Source organism: Pseudophryne corroboree, chromosome 2 (assembly GCF_028390025.1).
Source record: "Pseudophryne corroboree isolate aPseCor3 chromosome 2, aPseCor3.hap2, whole genome shotgun sequence".
Taxonomy (NCBI): domain Eukaryota; kingdom Metazoa; phylum Chordata; class Amphibia; order Anura; family Myobatrachidae; genus Pseudophryne; species Pseudophryne corroboree.
In genome coordinates, this window is record NC_086445.1 from 995,143,724 (window position 1) to 995,162,682 (window position 18,959).

The 18,959-nt window shown below is 48.1% G+C and overlaps 1 protein-coding gene and 1 long non-coding RNA gene across 2 annotated transcripts in view; one reads left to right on the forward strand and one right to left on the reverse strand.

Moving 5' to 3' along the window:
* The window catches only part of LOC135050211 (trifunctional purine biosynthetic protein adenosine-3-like), an 82,263-nt gene that overhangs the window by 17,962 nt on the left and 45,342 nt on the right, over nt 1-18,959 (forward strand). Inside the window, exons 3-4 of the mRNA XM_063956471.1 lie at nt 16,506-16,593; nt 17,230-17,315. Of these exons, the coding sequence (XP_063812541.1) occupies nt 16,506-16,593; nt 17,230-17,315 (174 nt within the window). The remainder of the gene's footprint in view (nt 1-16,505; nt 16,594-17,229; nt 17,316-18,959) is intronic.
* Nucleotides 8,455-13,664, reverse strand: LOC135050214 (uncharacterized). Its single transcript, XR_010241573.1, has 4 exons — nt 13,641-13,664; nt 10,674-10,794; nt 10,221-10,355; nt 8,455-8,716 (listed from the first exon to the last, which is right to left on the reverse strand). It is a non-coding gene; the product is annotated as an uncharacterized LOC135050214 (long non-coding RNA).

The window sequence follows — 18,959 nt, forward strand, 5'->3', positions numbered from 1 at the left end:
CAGGATGCCAGCTGACCAGGCAGCACTCACAGCCAGCCCTGGGACAATCTCTAATGCACGTCCTTCAGCCCTATAGCTGCCCAACGTCTGTCCATGATGATGGGCCTATTTATGTGGTGTCTACGAATGTAATTAGGTGGCTACGTATGTAATGCGGTGCTAGTAGTATAATGTGGTGCTATACATGTAGTGAGGTGCTATACCTGTAATGTTCTGCTATTCGTGTTATGTGGCGCTATTTGTGTAATGCAGTGCTATACGTGTAGTGCTATACATGTAATGCGGTGCTATACGTGTAATGTGGTGCTATACGTGTAATGCAGTGCTATTTGTATAATGTGGTCAGGGCCGGTTCAGGGGCTTTTTGCGCCCCTGGGCGGCCATAGGGGGCATGGCTTCATACAGGGGGCGTGGTCAGTTACGCCCCCTGTACAGTAGTAGCGCCGCTGAAATGATGTGCGGTGCGCGATGATGTCATCGCGCACAGCAAAGGTCCTCTCCACGAAGGAAAACTAGACGCTACACATCTAGTTCGCTTCGTGGAGAGGACCTTTGCTGTGCGGTGCGCGATGACGTCAACGCGCACCGCACATCATTACAGAAAAGGTCCTCTCCACGAAGGGAAACTAGACGCGTAGCGTCTAGTTTCCCTTCACAGCTGGCAGCGGCGGGCACAGCAGCAGCGGATCTTGCCATGGTGCGGCGCCCTCCAGATGGCGCCGGCGCCCTCCAGACGCGATGTCACCCTCCGGAAGGCGGCGCCCCGGGCAAAAGTCCTACTGAATGTGGTGCTATTCATGTAATAATGTGGTGGCTATGTATGTAATCAGGATTGGCCACTGGGACAGATTCTGCTGCGTTGGTCCCCTGTGTCAGTGTTTCACTACTTGTGTGTACTCCCTCCCTGTACTGTGCTGTATGTAGTGTGTGCTCCCCCTCCCTGTACTGTGCTGTATGTAGTGTGTGCTCCCTCCCTGTACTGTGCTGTATGTAGTGTGTGCTCCCCCTCCCTGTACTGTGCTGTATGTAGTGTGTGCTACCTCCCTGTACTGTGCTGTATGTCGTGTGTGCTCCCTCCTCCCTGTACTGTGCTGTATGTAGTGTGTGCTCCTCCTCCCTGTACTGTGCTGTATGTAGTGTGTGCTCCCTCCCTGTACTGTGCTGTATGTAGTGTGTGCTCCCTCCCTGTACTGTGCTGTATGTAGTGTGTGCTCCCTCCCTGTACAGTGCTGTATGTAGTGTGTGCTCCCCCTCCCTGTACTGTGCTGTATGTAGTGTGTGCTCCCTCCCTGTACTGTGCTGTATGTAGTGTGTACTCCCTCCCTGTACTGTGCTGTATGTAGTGTGTGCTCCCCCTCCCTGTACTGTGCTGTATGTAGTGTGTGCTCCCTCCCTGTACTGTGCTGTATGTAGTGTGTGCTCCCTCCGTGTACTGTATGTAGTGTTTGCTCCTCCTCCCTGTACTGTGCTGTATGTAGTCTGTGCTCCCTCCCTGTACTGTGCTGTATGTAGTGTTTGCTCCTCCTCCCTGTACTGTGCTGTATGTAGTGTGTGCTCCCTCCCTGTACTGTGCTATATGTAGTGTGTGCTCCCCCTCCCTGTACTGTGCTGTATGTAGTGTGTGCTCCCTCCCTGTACAGTGCTGTATGTAGTGTGTGCTCCCACCCTGTACTGTGCTGTATGTAGTGTGTGCTTCCTCCCTGTACTGTGCTGTATGTAGTGTGTGCTCCCTCCCTGTACTGTGCTGTATGTAGTGTGTGCTCCCTCCCTGTACTGTGCTGTATGTCGTGTGTGCTCCCTCCTCCCTGTACTGTGCTGTATGTAGTGTGTGCTCCCTCCCTGTACTGTGCTGTATGTAGTGTGTGCTCCCTCCTCCCTGTACTGTGCTGTATGTAGTGTGTACTCCCTCCCTGTACTGTACTGTATGTAGTGTGTGCTCCCTCCCTGTACTGTGCTGTATGTAGTGTGTGCTCCCTCCCTGTACTGTATGTAGTGTGTGCTCCCTCCCTGTACTGTGCTGTATGTAGTGTGTGCTTCCTCCCTGTACTGTGCTGTATGTAGTGTGTGCTCCCTCCCTGTACTGTGCTGTATGTAGTGTGTGCTCCCTCCCTGTACTGTGCTGTATGTAGTGTGTGCTCCCTCCCTGTACTGTGCTGTATGTAGTGTGTGCTCCCTCCCTGTACTGTGCTGTGTGTAGTGTGTGCTCCCACCCTGTACTGTGCTGTATGTAGTGTGTGCTCCTCCTCCCTGTACTGTGCTGTATGTAGTGTGTGCTCCCTCCCTGTACTGTGCTGTATGTCATGTGTGCTCCCTCCCTGTACTGTGCTGTATGTCGTGTGTGCTCCCTCCTCCCTGTACTGTGCTGTATGTAGTGTGTGCTCCCTCCCTGTACTGTGCTGTATGTAGTGTGTGCTCCCTCCCTGTACTGTGCTGTATGTAGTGTGTGCTCCCTCCCTGTACTGTGCTATATGTAGTGTGTGCTCCCCCTCCCTGTACTGTGCTGTATGTAGTGTGTGCTCCCTCCCTGTACAGTGCTGTATGTAGTGTGTGCTCCCACCCTGTACTGTGCTGTATGTAGTGTGTGCTTCCTCCCTGTACTGTGCTGTATGTAGTGTGTGCTCCCTCCCTGTACTGTGCTGTATGTAGTGTGTGCTCCCTCCCTGTACTGTGCTGTATGTCGTGTGTGCTCCCTCCTCCCTGTACTGTGCTGTATGTAGTGTGTGCTCCCTCCCTGTACTGTGCTGTATGTAGTGTGTGCTCCCTCCTCCCTGTACTGTGCTGTATGTAGTGTGTACTCCCTCCCTGTACTGTACTGTATGTAGTGTGTGCTCCCTCCCTGTACTGTGCTGTATGTAGTGTGTGCTCCCTCCCTGTACTGTATGTAGTGTGTGCTCCCTCCCTGTACTGTGCTGTATGTAGTGTGTGCTTCCTCCCTGTACTGTGCTGTATGTAGTGTGTGCTCCCTCCCTGTACTGTGCTGTATGTAGTGTGTGCTCCCTCCCTGTACTGTGCTGTATGTAGTGTGTGCTCCCTCCCTGTACTGTGCTGTATGTAGTGTGTGCTCCCTCCCTGTACTGTGCTGTGTGTAGTGTGTGCTCCCACCCTGTACTGTGCTGTATGTAGTGTGTGCTCCTCCTCCCTGTACTGTGCTGTATGTAGTGTGTGCTCCCTCCCTGTACTGTGCTGTATGTCATGTGTGCTCCCTCCCTGTACTGTGCTGTATGTCGTGTGTGCTCCCTCCCTGTACTGTGCTGTATGTATTGTGTGCTCCCTCCCTGTACTGTGCTGTATGTAGTGTGTGCTCCCCCTCCCTGTACTGTGCTGTATGTAGTGTGTGCTCCTCCTTCCTGTACTGTGCTGTATGTAGTGTGTGCTCCCTCCGTGTACTGTGCTGTATGTAGTGTGTGCTCCTCCTTCCTGTACTGTGCTGTATGTAGTGTGTGCTCCCTCCGTGTACTGTGCTGTATGTAGTGTGTTCTCCTCCTCCCTGTATTTTGAAACATATAAGGTTAAAAAAAGGGGTTTGTAGAATGAAAAATCAATATAATCAGAAGTAGAGTAAAGGCATGACTGCAGTGTCAGTAGACACTGAAAGTGGGCATATCAGTCCTTGTATATTCAGATGTACAGATGTACATTAGGGAAGGGTATTGTAGCAGCATATGCATAAAGGGGGTCATTCTGAGTTGATCGCTCGCTGCAGATTTTCGCAGCGCTGTGATCAGGTAAAAAAACTGCAAAACTGCGCATGCGTATGTGCCGCAATACGCACACGTGTCGTACGGGTACAAAGAGCATTGTTATGCAATGCTTTTAGCGACGAATCCATTTGCACAGCCGATCGAAAGGAGATTGACAGGAAGAGGGTGTTTGTGGGTGGCAACTGACCGTTTTCTTGGAGTGTTTGGGAAGACGCAGGCATGTCCAGGCATTTGCAGGGCGGGTATCTGATGTCAATTCCGGGACCTCTATCGCTAGAATCATCGCACAGGATAAGTAACTACAGGGCTGGTCTTGGTTTGCAGAAAATGTGTTTGTGTCGCTCAGCTGCACATGCAATCGCACACCTGCAAAGCGAAAATACACTCCCCCGTGGGCGGCGACTGTGCGTTTGCACTGCTGCTAAAAGTAGCTAGCGAGCGATCAACTCGGAATGAGGGCCACAGTCACAGGTAAACATTAGCATAACGTAAAGCAAAGGAGGCCCCAACTGTGTCTATCTCAGAATCAGTACCTCTGAGGAGTGACCCCGCCCTTTTGCCCTTCCATCTCAAAGAGTCCGCCCCCATTAGGGCTGCTTCCATAAATTTCCCATGCTGGTGTACGATCCCAATCCGCCCCTGGCAGCTACTATGGGGCCCAGAGCTGAGAGAGGCCACCTTCCCTGTCACAGTTACATGTGTTATATATAGGGGTGTAGCTACCATAGCTACTGTGACTGCCTACCAGTGTAATGCCTCACCTACTGGAGTGATCTCCACCTCCTGTGACAAGATCCTCCTGCTGGTGCTGTGACTGCCTACCAGTACAATGCCTCACCTACTGGTGTGATCTCCACCTTCTGTGACACAATCCTCCTGCAGGTGATGTGACTGCCTACCAGTGCAATACCTCACCTACTGGTGTGATCTCCACCTCCTGTGACAGGATCCTCCTGCTGGTACTGTGACTGCCTACCAGTGCAATGCCTCACCTACTGGTGTGATCTCCACCTCCTGTGACAGGATCCTCCTGCAGGGGGTGGTAGTCATGTGACCGCCGGTCGGCTGACCGACAGTCACATGACCTCCTCCGTGAGCCCGACGGCTCACTATCCCGATGGTCGGCATGCCGACCAACAGGGACTACTTCCACTCGTGGGTGTCCACGACACCCATAGAGTGGGAATAGAACCCGTGGCGAGCGCAGGTCGCCACCGAGCCCGCAGCGTGGCGAGCGCAGCGAGCCCGCAAGGGGCTTGCTGCACTCGCCCCTCCCCGCCGGGATCCCCGCGTCGGTATGCTGCGGGATCCCGGCGTCGGTAAGGTGACCGGCGGTCAAGAGACCGCCGGTCACCCGTACTACACCCCCTGCAGGTGCTGTGACTGCCTACCAGTGCAATGCCTCACCTACTGGTGTGTTCTCCACCTCCTGTGACAAGATCCTCCTGCTGGTGCTGTGACTGCCTACCAGTGCAATGCCTCACCCACTGGTGTGATCTCCACCTCCTGTGACACGATCCTCCTGCAGGTGCTGTGACTGCCTACCAGTACATTACCTCACCTATTGGTGTGATCTCCACCTCCTGTGACACGATCCTCCTGCAGGTGCTGTGACTGCCTACCAGTACATTACCTCACCTATTGGTGTGATCTCCACCTCCTGTGACATGAACCTCCTGCTGGTGCTGTGACTGCCTACCAGTACAGTGCCTCAGCTACTGGTGTGATCTCCACCTTCTGTGACACAATCCTCCTGCTGGTGCTGTGACTGCCTACCAGTGCAATGCCTCAGCTACTGGTGTGATCTCCACCTCCTGTGACACAATCCTCCTGCTGGTGCTGTTGTTACTGCCTCCAATGTAATGCCTCACCTACTGGTGTGATCTCCACCTCCTGTGACAGGATCCTCCTGCTGGTGCTGTGACTGCCTACCAGTACAATGCCTCACCTACTGGTGTGATCTCCACCTCCTGTGACAAGATCCTCCTGCTGGTGCTGTGATTGCCTACCAGTGCAAAGCCTCACCTACTGGTGTGATCTCCACCTCCTGTGACAAGATCCTCCTGCTGGTGCTGTGACTGCCTACCAGTGCAATGCCTCACCCACTGGTGTGATCTCCACCTCCTGTGACAGGATCCTCCTGCAGGTGCTGTGACTGCCTACCAGTGCAATGCCTCAGCTACTGGTGTGGTCTCCACCTTCTGTGACACAATCCTCCTGCTGGTGCTGTTGTTACTGCCTCCAATATAATGCCTCACCTACTGGTGTGATCTCCACCTCCTGTGACAAGATCCTCCTGCTGGTGCTGTGACTGCCTACCAGTACAGTGCCTCAGCTACTGGTGTGGTCTCCACCTTCTGTGACACAATCCTCCTGCTGGTGCTGTTGTTACTGCCTCCAATGTAATGCCTCACCTACTGGTGTGATCTCCACCTCCTGTGACATGATCCTCCTGTTGGTGCTGTGACTGCCTACCATGCTGCATTAGCCTTGCTTACTACCACTGCTAACAATTTGCTTAAGCCCAATTTGTGTTGGGCCCCGCTTATAGCTGACTAACTCCAACCTACATGAGGCCACTTTTCATATATTTCCAGGGCCACTTTACATTCCCAATCCACCACTGTCTGGCATGGAAGAAATGTGAATGATAAATCAATGTAAATGTACCAGGAGGCATTGACAAGCCTTTATAACATTATCTTATACTGTGAATTTCTTACCCTGCTTACAAGACAATTAATTACTTTAACTTGTTAATTAAGTGAAAGGAAGACATGATATTTTCCGGGAGATGTATCAAGCCGTGGAGAGAGATAAAGTTGAGTATTTTCCCAAATCAAATGAAGCTTCTAACTACAGGTATCATTTCACGTACTGTGCTAGATAAGTGACAGAAGATGATTGGGTGCTTTGGACATCTGCACTTTATCTCTCTCCAAGGCTTGATACATCTCCCTAAGAGTGCTGTATATAACATATATGTCTGGCTGCTATACAGCAGGGCAGGAGCACCGGCAGGACAGTACAGTAACAGTCATATCAGTAATAATTTGCGGACCCTGTGAAATCAGCATGCAATAAAGAACGGAGCCTCAGTCAATGAATACATAAAACATTTTTTAGTTTATGTTAAAATATAAAAAGTTTATTAAGTGGAATATTTAATAAATAATATTTGCGAGACATCTCCAAAAACAGTCGGTTTTGGGGGCTGCCCACAAATATTAACCAGCCCCTGAATGTATGTATTGGGGACTGCAATGGATATTTGAGATATCTATTGCGTTCCTCCTATTTTGAACACAAAAGCAGCCACCAAAAGTTTCTACGGCAGATGGTAAACTGTGACACTCACCAAGCTCCAGAATGCAAAGCATTTCTGAGCTTGGCCCGGCAGCTAATGCCATTTCTAAATGGCTTCCCCCTGCATTACTGTCTGCTCTCACATGCGCAGTCTGACGATTGCACATGTGAACTAGCGCAGCCGGGGTCTAAACCCAGAAGTAAAGTGATCGCATTAGCAATTATTTTACTTCTTATACATTGCAGGGACGGGCATGAGATTGGTACTCATTATGGCATAACAGCTACAACTCTGGACTCACAAAGAGTCATCCTTCAGCACTCAGGAGAGGAAAACCCCCTTGGGGGGAAACCTCTGGGGAACCATGGCCTCAGGATCGCCCTTCCCTCTGGGCATTAAGAGGTGTACTAATAGAGGGGTCAGTATGCTATCCCAGCGCATGGGATCCCGGTGGTTGTCATACCGATGCCGGGATCCCACTACAGAAAAGACCGACAGGGGTGAGTAAGGGGTGTTCTCCCCTCTCCCCACCCCCTAATCCTGACTGTCCGCAGTCTAACTCTAACCTCCCCCTTTGTGCCTAACCCTCCCGCGGAGGTGCCTAATCCTAACCTCCGTCCCTGCTGCCTAAACCTAAGGCTGTGTACACACGGTGAGATTCGGACTTATCCGATTCTCACTGTGCGACGGGGGGCCTGGTCGGCACTTAGCCAGTATCGCAAGCACATAATGAGTGTGCTTGCGATCCTGGTACTGTGCGATTTTGGCTAAGTGTCAATCCTGACTATCTCTTCTATAGAGATAGTCAGGATTGACTTGCCTGCACAGCCTATTTTTTCAGCCGATGCCGACCGCGCGGGGCCGCGCATCGGCATCGGATCGGGATCGCAAGGTGACTGTCACCTTGCGATCTGCACTATCTTTTCTTCCGATTCTGACCATATAGTCCGAATCGGAAGAAAAGATCTTACCGTGTGTACACACCTTAACCCTCCCTTCCCCGCAGCCTAACCACTCCCCCCTCCATCCCTGCTGCCTAAACCTAACCCACCCTACCCGCAGCCTAACGCTAACCTCCCAACACACGCAGCCTAAACGTAACCCAGTGCCTGACGCCTAAACCTAATCCCCCTGCCTAAACCTAACCCTCCCTCCACTGCAGCCTAAACCACCCCCGGGGTGCCTAACCCTAAGCTCCCCCCACCTGCAGCCTAAACCTAACCCTCCCGCCTGATACCTAAACCTAACCCTCCCTCCCACGTAGCCTAACCTCCCGGGGGTGCCAAACCCAATCCTACCCCCACCTGCAGCCTAACCCTATCCTACCCCCACCTGCAGCCTAACCCTAACCCCCGCCTTACGCCTAAACCTAACCCCCCTGCCTGACACGTAAACCTAACCCTCCCTCCACCGCAGCCTAACCACCCCCCCTCCACCCCGTGCCTGATGCCTAAACCTAACCACCTAACCCCGCTTGCCCAGCCCTAAACCTATGATCGTGGGGATACGGGCGTCGGTATCCTTGCCCATTCGGAGTTCCAACGTTGGGATTCTGAAGAGTGTCGGATCCCAGTGTCAGTATTCTGACTGCCGTAAACCCGACAGCCGGCATCTTTACCGCATCTCCTAATAGGTAATCCATATGTCCCAACATTTGGAGCATGTGTCCGCAGCTCTCCTCCCAGGGCAGCTACTCAGGGATCACCCACTGCATGTAGACGAAGAGGAAGAGATGAAAAATCATTGTTAGTGGATGAACAAGCAGAGAGACAGACTGCAAACAGTGGTGTGGTTGTGTAGAGAGAAAAATCTCTATATAATATGTTACTCTAACTACTGAGGACATGGAAAATGCCTAAAATAAGAACAATTATCCCAAAGGACCCATTGTTATTATACAATACACACATTGGGGGGATAAGTTCTCTCATAGTAATTAGTGGGGACCTTCAGAAAAGAAATTTGACCAGTAAATAATAAAAGCTAGAAATTGCTAACATTTAGGTCTCAAACCAATTAGGTACGAGTTACCATTGCTGTGACGTTTCAACAGCATCCAAACTCACACCCTTCGTGGCCAGATTCAGCCTATGGGGCTACCGGAAAGTGCGGCTGTTGTAAGACAAACTCGCACCTAATTAAACTGACCACTTTGTTATTAAATGGGATAAAATAGTAAAATATAATGGTGTAATTGTGGCCTGATTCAGTTGTGGTTGTTGAAGCGATCGCTGCTACAATATTGCAGTTCACAATTGCATCGTGAGTCTGAGCAGTCATAGGCTGAGCAAGTCTCCTAGACACAGGGGGCTCTCCAGCAGCAGCACAGGTCACAATGGGTAATTTATGCACGCACATGGAACAGCATTTGAACGGACCTGACACGCTGTATACAGATAGCCACCCCCGTTACCACCTCAAACGCTGACTTCCTGTCAATCACTTTGCGATGGGATCCTCTATGTGAGCTTGATTACATTTTGTGCGCAGGGCAGCTTACACGCAGGCACAGTGATAAAGCATTGAGCCACTTGGTGCAACAGCAGCTCTGCGTCCGCATCAGAATCAGGTCCCCTGAATGGTAAGGAGAATGACTCTAGGGAAAGGACTATGTCACCTTTATTATATGTAAAGATAGGGAAACAGTCACTTGTTACAGCTCCAATTCACATCATTTATACCATTCTGTACCATTTCATCATATGGTTATTCTATGGGGGAGATGTATTAAGCCCCACAGAGTGATAAAGTGGAGAGAGATAAAGTACCAGCCAATCAGCTCCTAACTGCCGTGTTACAGGCTGTGTTTGAGAAATGACAACTAGGAGCTGATTGGTTGTTAGTTTATCTCTCTCCACTTTATCACTCTCCCAGGCTTTGTACACCTGCCCCCAGTTCATTGATATACTGTAAATATCATCCATTTCCCTATCTCCCCCGATCTGTATTGTTCTTCCCCCGGTCTGTATGTTCTGTATCATGCTCTCCCCACCCTTCCTGTTTTTCTGTATGTCCTTCCCCTATATGTCCTATAGAGTACGCCCCAATTTCTGTTTTTGTATTGTGCCCTCACACCATCTGTATGTGCTATACCAAGTTCCCCCTTCTGCATGTTTTGTATTGTCCGCTCTCCCCCACCATAGACCCTATGTTTTGTACTGTGCTCTCAATACCCCCACCACACACACAATTACACAAGTATGGTAACTTACCTCCTGCATGCTATTCTCCAGTCACTAATTCCTCTGCGACCCCTCCCGTCGTCTTCAACTGACACTTTGCAGATCTCTTTGCCGGTCACCCGACACTCTGCAAATCTCTTTGCCAGAACTTTGCCAAATTATGATCTAAATAACCAGAATTTCCCAGTCAGAAATACTATGTGTATGATTATACTACTATATTTTGTTACGTACTTTATTTTTATTAATTTGCAATTTATCTATTTTATTGACTTTTTATCCAAAACCCAAGATCCTTTCTCATAGAGACCCAAGTTATCTGCTCCAGGTTTTATTTTCCCTAGTGCTAGGATCATGTTAGTATCATACACTGGGCCTAATTCAGACCTGATCGCAGCAGCAAATTTGTTCTCTAATGGACAAAACCATGTGCACTGCAGGTGGGGCAGATGTAACATGTGCAGAGAGAGTATGGTAACTTACCTCCTGCATGTTATACTCCAGTCGTTGCTACCTCTGTGACCCCTCCCGTCGTCTACAACTGACACTTTGCAGATCTCTTTGCCGGTCACCCGACACTCTGCAAATCTCTTTGCCAGATGATCTAAAAACACAAAAGACTATCATTAAGCATAGTACTAGTTTAAGCAGTGGCGTCATGAGGGGGGTGCGGTGGGTGCGGCCCGCACCCGGGTGTCACCCTTCAATGGGGTGACACCAAATAGAGCCGCGCACCCGCATCCCGTTAAATAGAGCCGCGCACCCGCATCCCGTTAAATAGAGCCGCGCACCCGCATCCCGTTAAATAGAGCCGCGCACCCGCATCCCATTAAATGAATGTGAGAGGCGAGACAGAGCGGCGGAAGTAGCAGCGGTGCATTGCACCGAAGCCCGCCGCTGTCAAGGGGCCCACAGCCGCCGGCATTACATTGAGTCACACTGACTCACTGTATTGCCGCAGTCAGCGCTGCGCCCGCCGCCAGTCAGTGTCCCAGCCAGGGGGAGAGGGGAGGAGGGGCCACCCTCCCCTCTCCGCAGCAGCTTTGTCTCTCCTTGCTGGTGCGCGCTGAATGTTGCCTGGGAGGAGGGACAGGAACTCTCGAGACAGACTGGAGCAGAAGAGCAGCCTGGGAAGAACCTTATATCATTTACAGTGGGAGCCAGCCATTCCAGTCGCCATAAAAAGTATGATGAGGGGTAAAGGGGGGGGAGGGGCGCCATGATATATATGTGTGTGTTTGTGTGTGTAGGTCTATATATATATATGTGTACGCATTGTGTATGTACATGTGTGTATGTATAGAGAGATATATATGTGTGTCGTGAGCAGCTGGTTCGGCACTCTGGTATTAGTAGTCTGTGTGCTCTTGCCTCAAATAAGGCAACTTTCTTGTGTAACCAAACATTTTCTATTACTCCTATCCAATCTGCCGCGGACCAGCAGCCAGTCATTGGCTGCCGGTCCGCGGCAGATTGGAAATAGTAGCGCCGGGTCATAGGAGCCAGTGCCGCACCACCAAAGGCCGCCGACCACAGCCTCCTCCATTGCACCGCTGCTGCCCTCTACCTCTTCCGCTGCACAGCCGCCACCCTCAGCCTCCTCAGCCACCCTCAGTCCTTCTCTGCCCATAACCTCCTCCGCCCCGTGCCGACCACAGCCTCCTCATGCACCGCAGACCACATCATCCTCCGCTCCGGCTGCTAAATAGGTAATCTTACCCTGCTGCCCTTCTCTTTCCCTAGTCCCTACTGTATGCCCTTGCTGTCCCTCTCTCTGTCACTTTCCCTGTCCCTATGTCTTTGCTGTCACTCTCCCTGTCCCTATGTCCCTGCTGTCACTTTCCCTGTCCCTCTGTCACTCTCCCTGTCCCTGCTGTCACTCTCCCTGAATTTTGTCTCATTCCGTGTGCTATAATGTGAATTTCTGCTCATACCGTGTGCTATAATGTGAATTTCGGCTCCTTCTGTGTGCTATAATGTGAATTTCGGCTCATACCGTGTGCTATAATGTGAATTTCGGCTCCTTCTGTGTGCTATAATGTGAATTTCGGCTCATACCGTGTGCTATAATGTGAATTTCGGCTACCGTGTGCTATAATGGGAGTTTCGGCTCATTCCGTGTGCTGTGAATTTCGGCTCATGCTGTGTGCTATAATGTGAATTTTGGCTCATACTGTATTCTATAATGTGAATTTCGTCTCATACCGTGTGCTATAATGTGAATTTCGGCTACCGTGTGCTATAATGGGAGTTTCGGCTCATTCCGTGTGCTGTGAATTTCGGCTCATGCCGTGTGCTATAATGTGAATTTTGGCTCATACTGTATTCTATAATGTGAATTTCGTCTCATACCGTGTGCTATACTGTGAATTTCGGCTACCGTGTGCTATAATGTGAATTTCAGCTCATGCCGTGTGCTATAATGTGAATTTCGGCTCATGCCGTGTGCTATAATCTGAATTTCGGCTCATACCGTGTGCTATATAATGTGAATTTCGGTTCATACTGTGTGCTATAATGTGAATTTCGGCTAATACTGTGTGCTATAATGTGAATTTTGGCTCATACCATGTGCTATAATGTGAATTTCGGCTCATACTTTGTGGTATAATGTGAAAGGGGCACCAGTATAAGGGGTCCTACTATTGTGGTGCATAATGTGTATAAGGGTTATGTAGTGTGGTAAACTACACTAGAGGACATGCCCCCTTTTGAGTGGCTATGCCCCCTTTCCCGAAGAGATATATATGTATATCTAATATCTATCTATCTATCTATCTATCTATCTATCTATCTATCTATCTATCTATCTATCTATCTATGAAACTTGTGTGGCCGATACTCCTTGTATAAATTCTTTTTAAGAAGGGCACTAGCATTCATACTGTTTTAAAGTGCTTGGAGTGCCAGATTATATATAGACACACACACACACACACACACACACACACACACACACACACACACACACACACACACACACACACACGCGTGGTGTGATACGGAAGGAGGTCCATGGGGGTGACACCATAAGTTGCCATACCGGGTGACACCAACCCTAGTGACGCCTCTGAGTTTAAGTACAATAAAATATCCATGAGTCAACCAGTTTCCCAATTTTCCTTAAACCAAACAAGATACTTACAAAGTTATCAATATCCCATTTATCTATTTTATTAACTTCTTCATCCCAAAGCCACGATCCTGCCTCATAGAGACCCAGGTTATCTGCATCCCCTGTATGTGTGCTTATCCTCCATACTGCCCTCTTTATTTCTGTAACGCTACATTTTTATTACTAAATATGTCGTTCCTTCCTGCGCTTCTCCTATTTATGTGTCCTTGTAAATGTATTCCCTGTTCTGTCTATCTTGTCTTGCCTTTCAGTGGACTATACTGCACTCTGTCTTCCTTACCCCCCTCCATCATACCCTGCTATGTAGGACTCACCTCCTCCTACCTGTCTTCCTGCATGGAAACTGGAAACGTCAGCAGCTGTAGATAGAATGTTACAGGAAGAAGCATTGTGATGTCACGGGCTAGTGATGTCACAAGCTAGGTGTGATGTCACAGTAACCAGCAGCAAAGCTACAGAGAGACAGCTATCTTACATATGCATTTTCTACATCAATTACAACTGGATATACACGAGTTTCTAGTTTTAAAAAAAGAGACTAGTGTAGAAAATGAAGTATAAGGCAATGTTGTACAGAGTGCCTCAATATATAGGTAAAGGGAAAACATAAGTGACAGGAATTTCTAGACTAAATCATTGCTTATATTTTATAAGGAAATAAAGCTCTTTATCTAAGAGGCTGAATTAATTGTGTGTGTGTGTGTGTGTGTGTGTGTGTGTGTGTGTGTGTGTGTGTGTGTGTGTGTATATATATATATATATAGAGAGAGAGAGAGAGAGCTATACTAACTATACTATCCCATGAAACCAGAAAACTTACAAATTATACAGTTTCTGTGGCTGGCTGACCTCAAGTCTGCATTTCACCTGGTTTAATCAGCAACAGAACCTGTGTAACCCGTGAGCGTATAAAGAGGAGAAGAAATAAGAGTTGTCTTTTTTGTGGCGCACTAGAAATGTATTATTCAATACCAGCGTATATAAAACTGTAAGGCGGGCCTGTAAGGTGACATTCACAGGGAATAGGTAATGACATCCACTCGACTTGTTCACACCCGCTGGACGTGTTGGAAAGAGGTTGAGTGGACAGTGAGCGTGGCTGTGCCCTGTGGCACCACGTGGCACCATTGACTGCTGAGAACGGAACCTGGAGGGTACATAACCTTTTTTTTCCATTTCATCTCATCCCATGATACTCCACCCAAAGCTACTCTTCTGATTATCCTATCAACTAGGACAACAATGAAGGTGACTCCATAACATTGCATCTATACTGTAACATGTGCAGAGAGAGTTAGATTTGGGTGTGGTGTGTTCAAACTGAAATCTAAATTGCAGTGTAAAAATAAAGCAGCCAGTATTTACCCTGCACAGAAACAATATAACCCACCCAAATCTAACTCTCTCTGCACGTGTTATATCTGCCTCCCCTGCAGTCATAGTTGCTTACCCTCCCTCATTCTGCAGGAGACTTCCTGAAATAATTACAATCTCCCTCACTCCCTGAATAGTCCAGCAATCTCCCGGATTGTACCTTGCCCCCATTATATAGCTGTTACATTCTTGGCAGGAGGGGGAGGGGAGGGAGATACATACATTCAAATTAGCTCATCAGTGACATTTCTCTGCATTGGTTATTTATAAGGTACAATGGTGGTCATTCCGAGTTGTTCGCTCTGTAATTTTTTTTGCATCGCAGCGATTTTCCGCTAATTGCGCATGCGCAATGTTCGCACTGCGACTGCGCCAAGTAAATTTGCTATGCAGTTAGGAATATTACTCACGGCATTACGAGGTTTTTTCTTCGTTCTGGTGATCGTAATGTGATTGACAGGAAGTGGGTGTTTCTGGGCGGAAACTGGCCGTTTTATGGGAGTGTGTGAAAAAACGCTGCCGTTTCTGGGAAAAACGCCGGAGTGGCTGGAGAAACGGAGGAGTGTCTGGGCGAACGCTGGGTGTGTTTGTGACGTCAAACCAGGAACGACAAGCACTGAACTGATCGCACTGGAAGAGTAAGTCTAGAGCTACTCAGAAACTGCAAAGTAATTTCTATTCGCAAATTTGAGAACCTTTCGTTCGCAATTTTGATAAGATAAGATTCACTCCCAGTAGGCGGCGGCTTAGCGTGTGCAATGCTGCTAAAAGCAGCTTGCGAGCGAACAACTCGGAATCACCCCCAATGATCTCTATGGCTACAGGCATTTTAAATAAGGTTTCTCGTGGCCATTACATTATATGAAACCTCTTGTTAAACACAATACACAAACAAATCCTGTGTCTTTTCTTCAACAAGTAGATCTTACTAACTTTGGAGCTCATTTACATTTGGATGTAAGTCATTTTCATGACACGCCTCCCAGATGTAACAGTACATGTACGCACTTATAGAGGTTACTTTCACAATCTCCCTGAAATGCTTTTATAAAAGTAGGCAAGTATGCCTACAGTGCAATGCACATGGGTGGTCATTCCGAGTTGTTCGCTCGGTAGCAGTTTTTAACAGTTGTGCAAACGCTATGCCGCCTCCCACTGGGAGTGTACTTTAGCTTAGCAGAAGTGCGAACGAAAGGATCGCAGAGCGGCGGCAAAGTTTTTTTGTGCAGTTTTAGAGTAGCTCAAAACCTACTCAGCGCTTGCGATGACTTCAGACTGTTCAGTTCCTGTTTTGACGTCACGAACACGACCTGCGTTCGCCCAGCCACGCCTGCGTTTTTCCTGGCATGCCTGCGTTTTTTTCAAACACTCCCTGAAAACGGTCAGTTGACACCCAGAAACGCCCACTTTATGTTAATCACTCTGCGGTCAGCAGTGCGACTGAAAAACTTTGCTAGACCCTGTGTGAAACTACATCGGCCGTTGTAAAAGTACGACGCGGGTGGGCATTGCGCCGCATGCGCAGAAGTGCCGTTTTTTTTGCCTCATTGCTGCACAGTGAACGAATGCAGCTAGCGATCAACTCGGAATGACCACCTTGGTTTTGCCCAACTGCTAACAAATTTGCTGCTGCGATCAACTTTATATTACCCCCATAGATTGTAACAAAAATACTTTCTGTAAAGCACTGCGGAATATGCGTGCGCTATATAAATAACTGCTAATAAATATAAAAGCCATGCATTATTATCTGTATAATATTGTCATTTCATATTCTGTGTACTTAAATAAGCTCTCTTTGTCAGATGTCCGATAATGTTTCCAAGATTATTCACAATAGAATTCTCCAGAAAGCCGGAGATGCTCTGAGACAGGATGGCTGGAGTTACACAGGTAAAAGTAGTCAATTAGTCTGTATCCTAATTAGTGTTTATTACTATCTGTGTAACAAAATGCTTTTCACACACGTGACATATGAAAACACAGTGAAAGCTCATCAATCACTGGTCTATTCATAAAGCAGTGACAAGAGTGAAGTGAGGCAGTGGATAAGTTGCCCATGGCAACCAATCAGCTGCTATGTATAATTAAATAGAATGTACTTGATAAATGTTACCTTAATGCTGATTGGTTGCCATGGGCAACTTCTCCACTGGCTCACTTCTCTGCTCTTTTCACTGCTTCATGTATAGACCCCTGAGTCAGTCTGGCACCACTTATCAGGTGAATGAAAGGGAGGGGTCACAGCCAACAAAAAAAAAGGGGGTGGGCTTTCCCCCCCAGTTATCCCCCAGCATACTAAATAGTGCTTGCAACAATTGTTGAAACCTATATAGTAATAGAAATGCAGAGATATTTGTTGCATGCATTTGCAAATACTTGGTAAGCTGCCGAGCCCCTACATGGCTACCAGCAGCCCCTACACTGCATAACAGTACCCGCTTAATTGTCTATTGTAAGGCCTCATGATAAAGTAGACATGCAGGCATTCCGCAAGGGCTTACTAACACTCTCCATGACCTTTACTAGGTCTCTTTGGTGCCAAAATTAAGGTGACTGAAAAGGGTCCAGTTGTTCTCGGACTGAAATGCACCTTTCAGGATCTGGGCATCCAGGTAATATTCTACATAACATTGTTCCTGTAAAGCACCTGTCGCCTAGACACGTTGATGTACAACAATGCAAATTTTTTGTGGTCAAAGGGGTCAGGGCCGAGCAGGAAATGGCTCTCGACAAAAAGTCCTTGGGGTGGTCTGGTTGTCTCGGTTCATGGGAAGAAATATATTAAAGTTTCTAAAGAAGGAAAGTGGAGGTGTTGTCCATAGCAACCAATTAGATTCTACCTATGAGTTTATAGAATGTACTTGATAAATGATTGGTTGCTGCTGTGAAATAATCCACTTGCACCCTTTAGAACATTTGATCTATGTACCATATAGTGGCCCTCATTCAGATGTGGACAGAGCAGCGGCTCATGCAGCAAAGTACCGATGTTGCGCAAGCCCTGGACCCGTACTAAACATGTGCAGTACGGGTCTGTGACGTCAGTCGCAGTACAGACTGTTAGTGACTGACAGTGTGATGCCATTTAGGGGCCGGGAGAGGGCGGCAGCGGCTTCCATTTCTCCAAATGAAGGCGTGTCGTCACCATTGCAGAGAAGGGATGAGGCCAGGATCTCCATCGGAGTACAGAGATTTCCAGGCCTCTAGGAAGGATTTGCGACGGCCAGGTTGCGCAACCCCATGTGTCACGTAGCTGGCTGATGGTGCCGCAGATGATCCGATACTGCATCCTAAGACGCAGCTCGGATCACTAATGCAGCAGAAGGCGTGACGCCCCCGCTGCATTACCTAATTTGTGCTATTCCTGCTGCTTCTATCTGAGCTGCAGCAATAGCACCTCCAGTCACATCTGACTGAGGGTCAGTATGGTATCCGTGCTGGTAAATTATTATGACAAGTAGGAATAGCTTCCTATATCAGTTTTACCATATGTGGCTAAAATGAAGGTATTCTCATTCACAGGCTGTAAGACAATGTATAATTAATAAATGGCTCCCCTCACTCTTTTGCAGGTAATGAATGAACTTTATTAAGTATGTGGTCGCGTTCCTAATTTAGGGTTTACCTCATTCTTTTTTCAATATTAAATGTCTCATAATCGTGAGAAAACTTTGGGGCTGCCGGGATCATATCTATTACTTTTGGGAATTAAGTGTATTGACTCTAGTTTGCATAGCTGCGCACGTCCATTTTCCCATGCTCCTGTTATGAGGAAACCGCATAACACTGAACTATTAAAACCAGCTGTCTCTGAGACAGACGTGCAAACCCTCTAAGACCCTTTATAAGTAGGGAAACGCCATGGGGTATTATTTACAAAGCGGCGGTTTTTCCCTGCTGGTTTCACCTCACAAGTGAATGCGGCACAGATGCTAAGGGGTACATTCACTAAAGCTCCTAAAACAGAGAATTGGCGATGTTGCCCATAGCAACCGATTAAATGCTGTTTATCATTTCTCCATTGCCTTTTAGAAAATGATAGACATCATCTGATTGGCTGCTATGTGCAACATCACCAATTCTCTGTTTTAGAAGCTTTAGTAAATTTACCCCTAAGTGCGTAGCCCGGCGTGTTTTTCAAATAATATTAAAGCAGCTTTAAAGTTTGAGGTCAACCCTGCTGAGAAACTTGGTAAATATTCTCCCATGTATCTTTTCCCTTCCTACACCCCTTACAGCTGGTGTAAACTTATCAC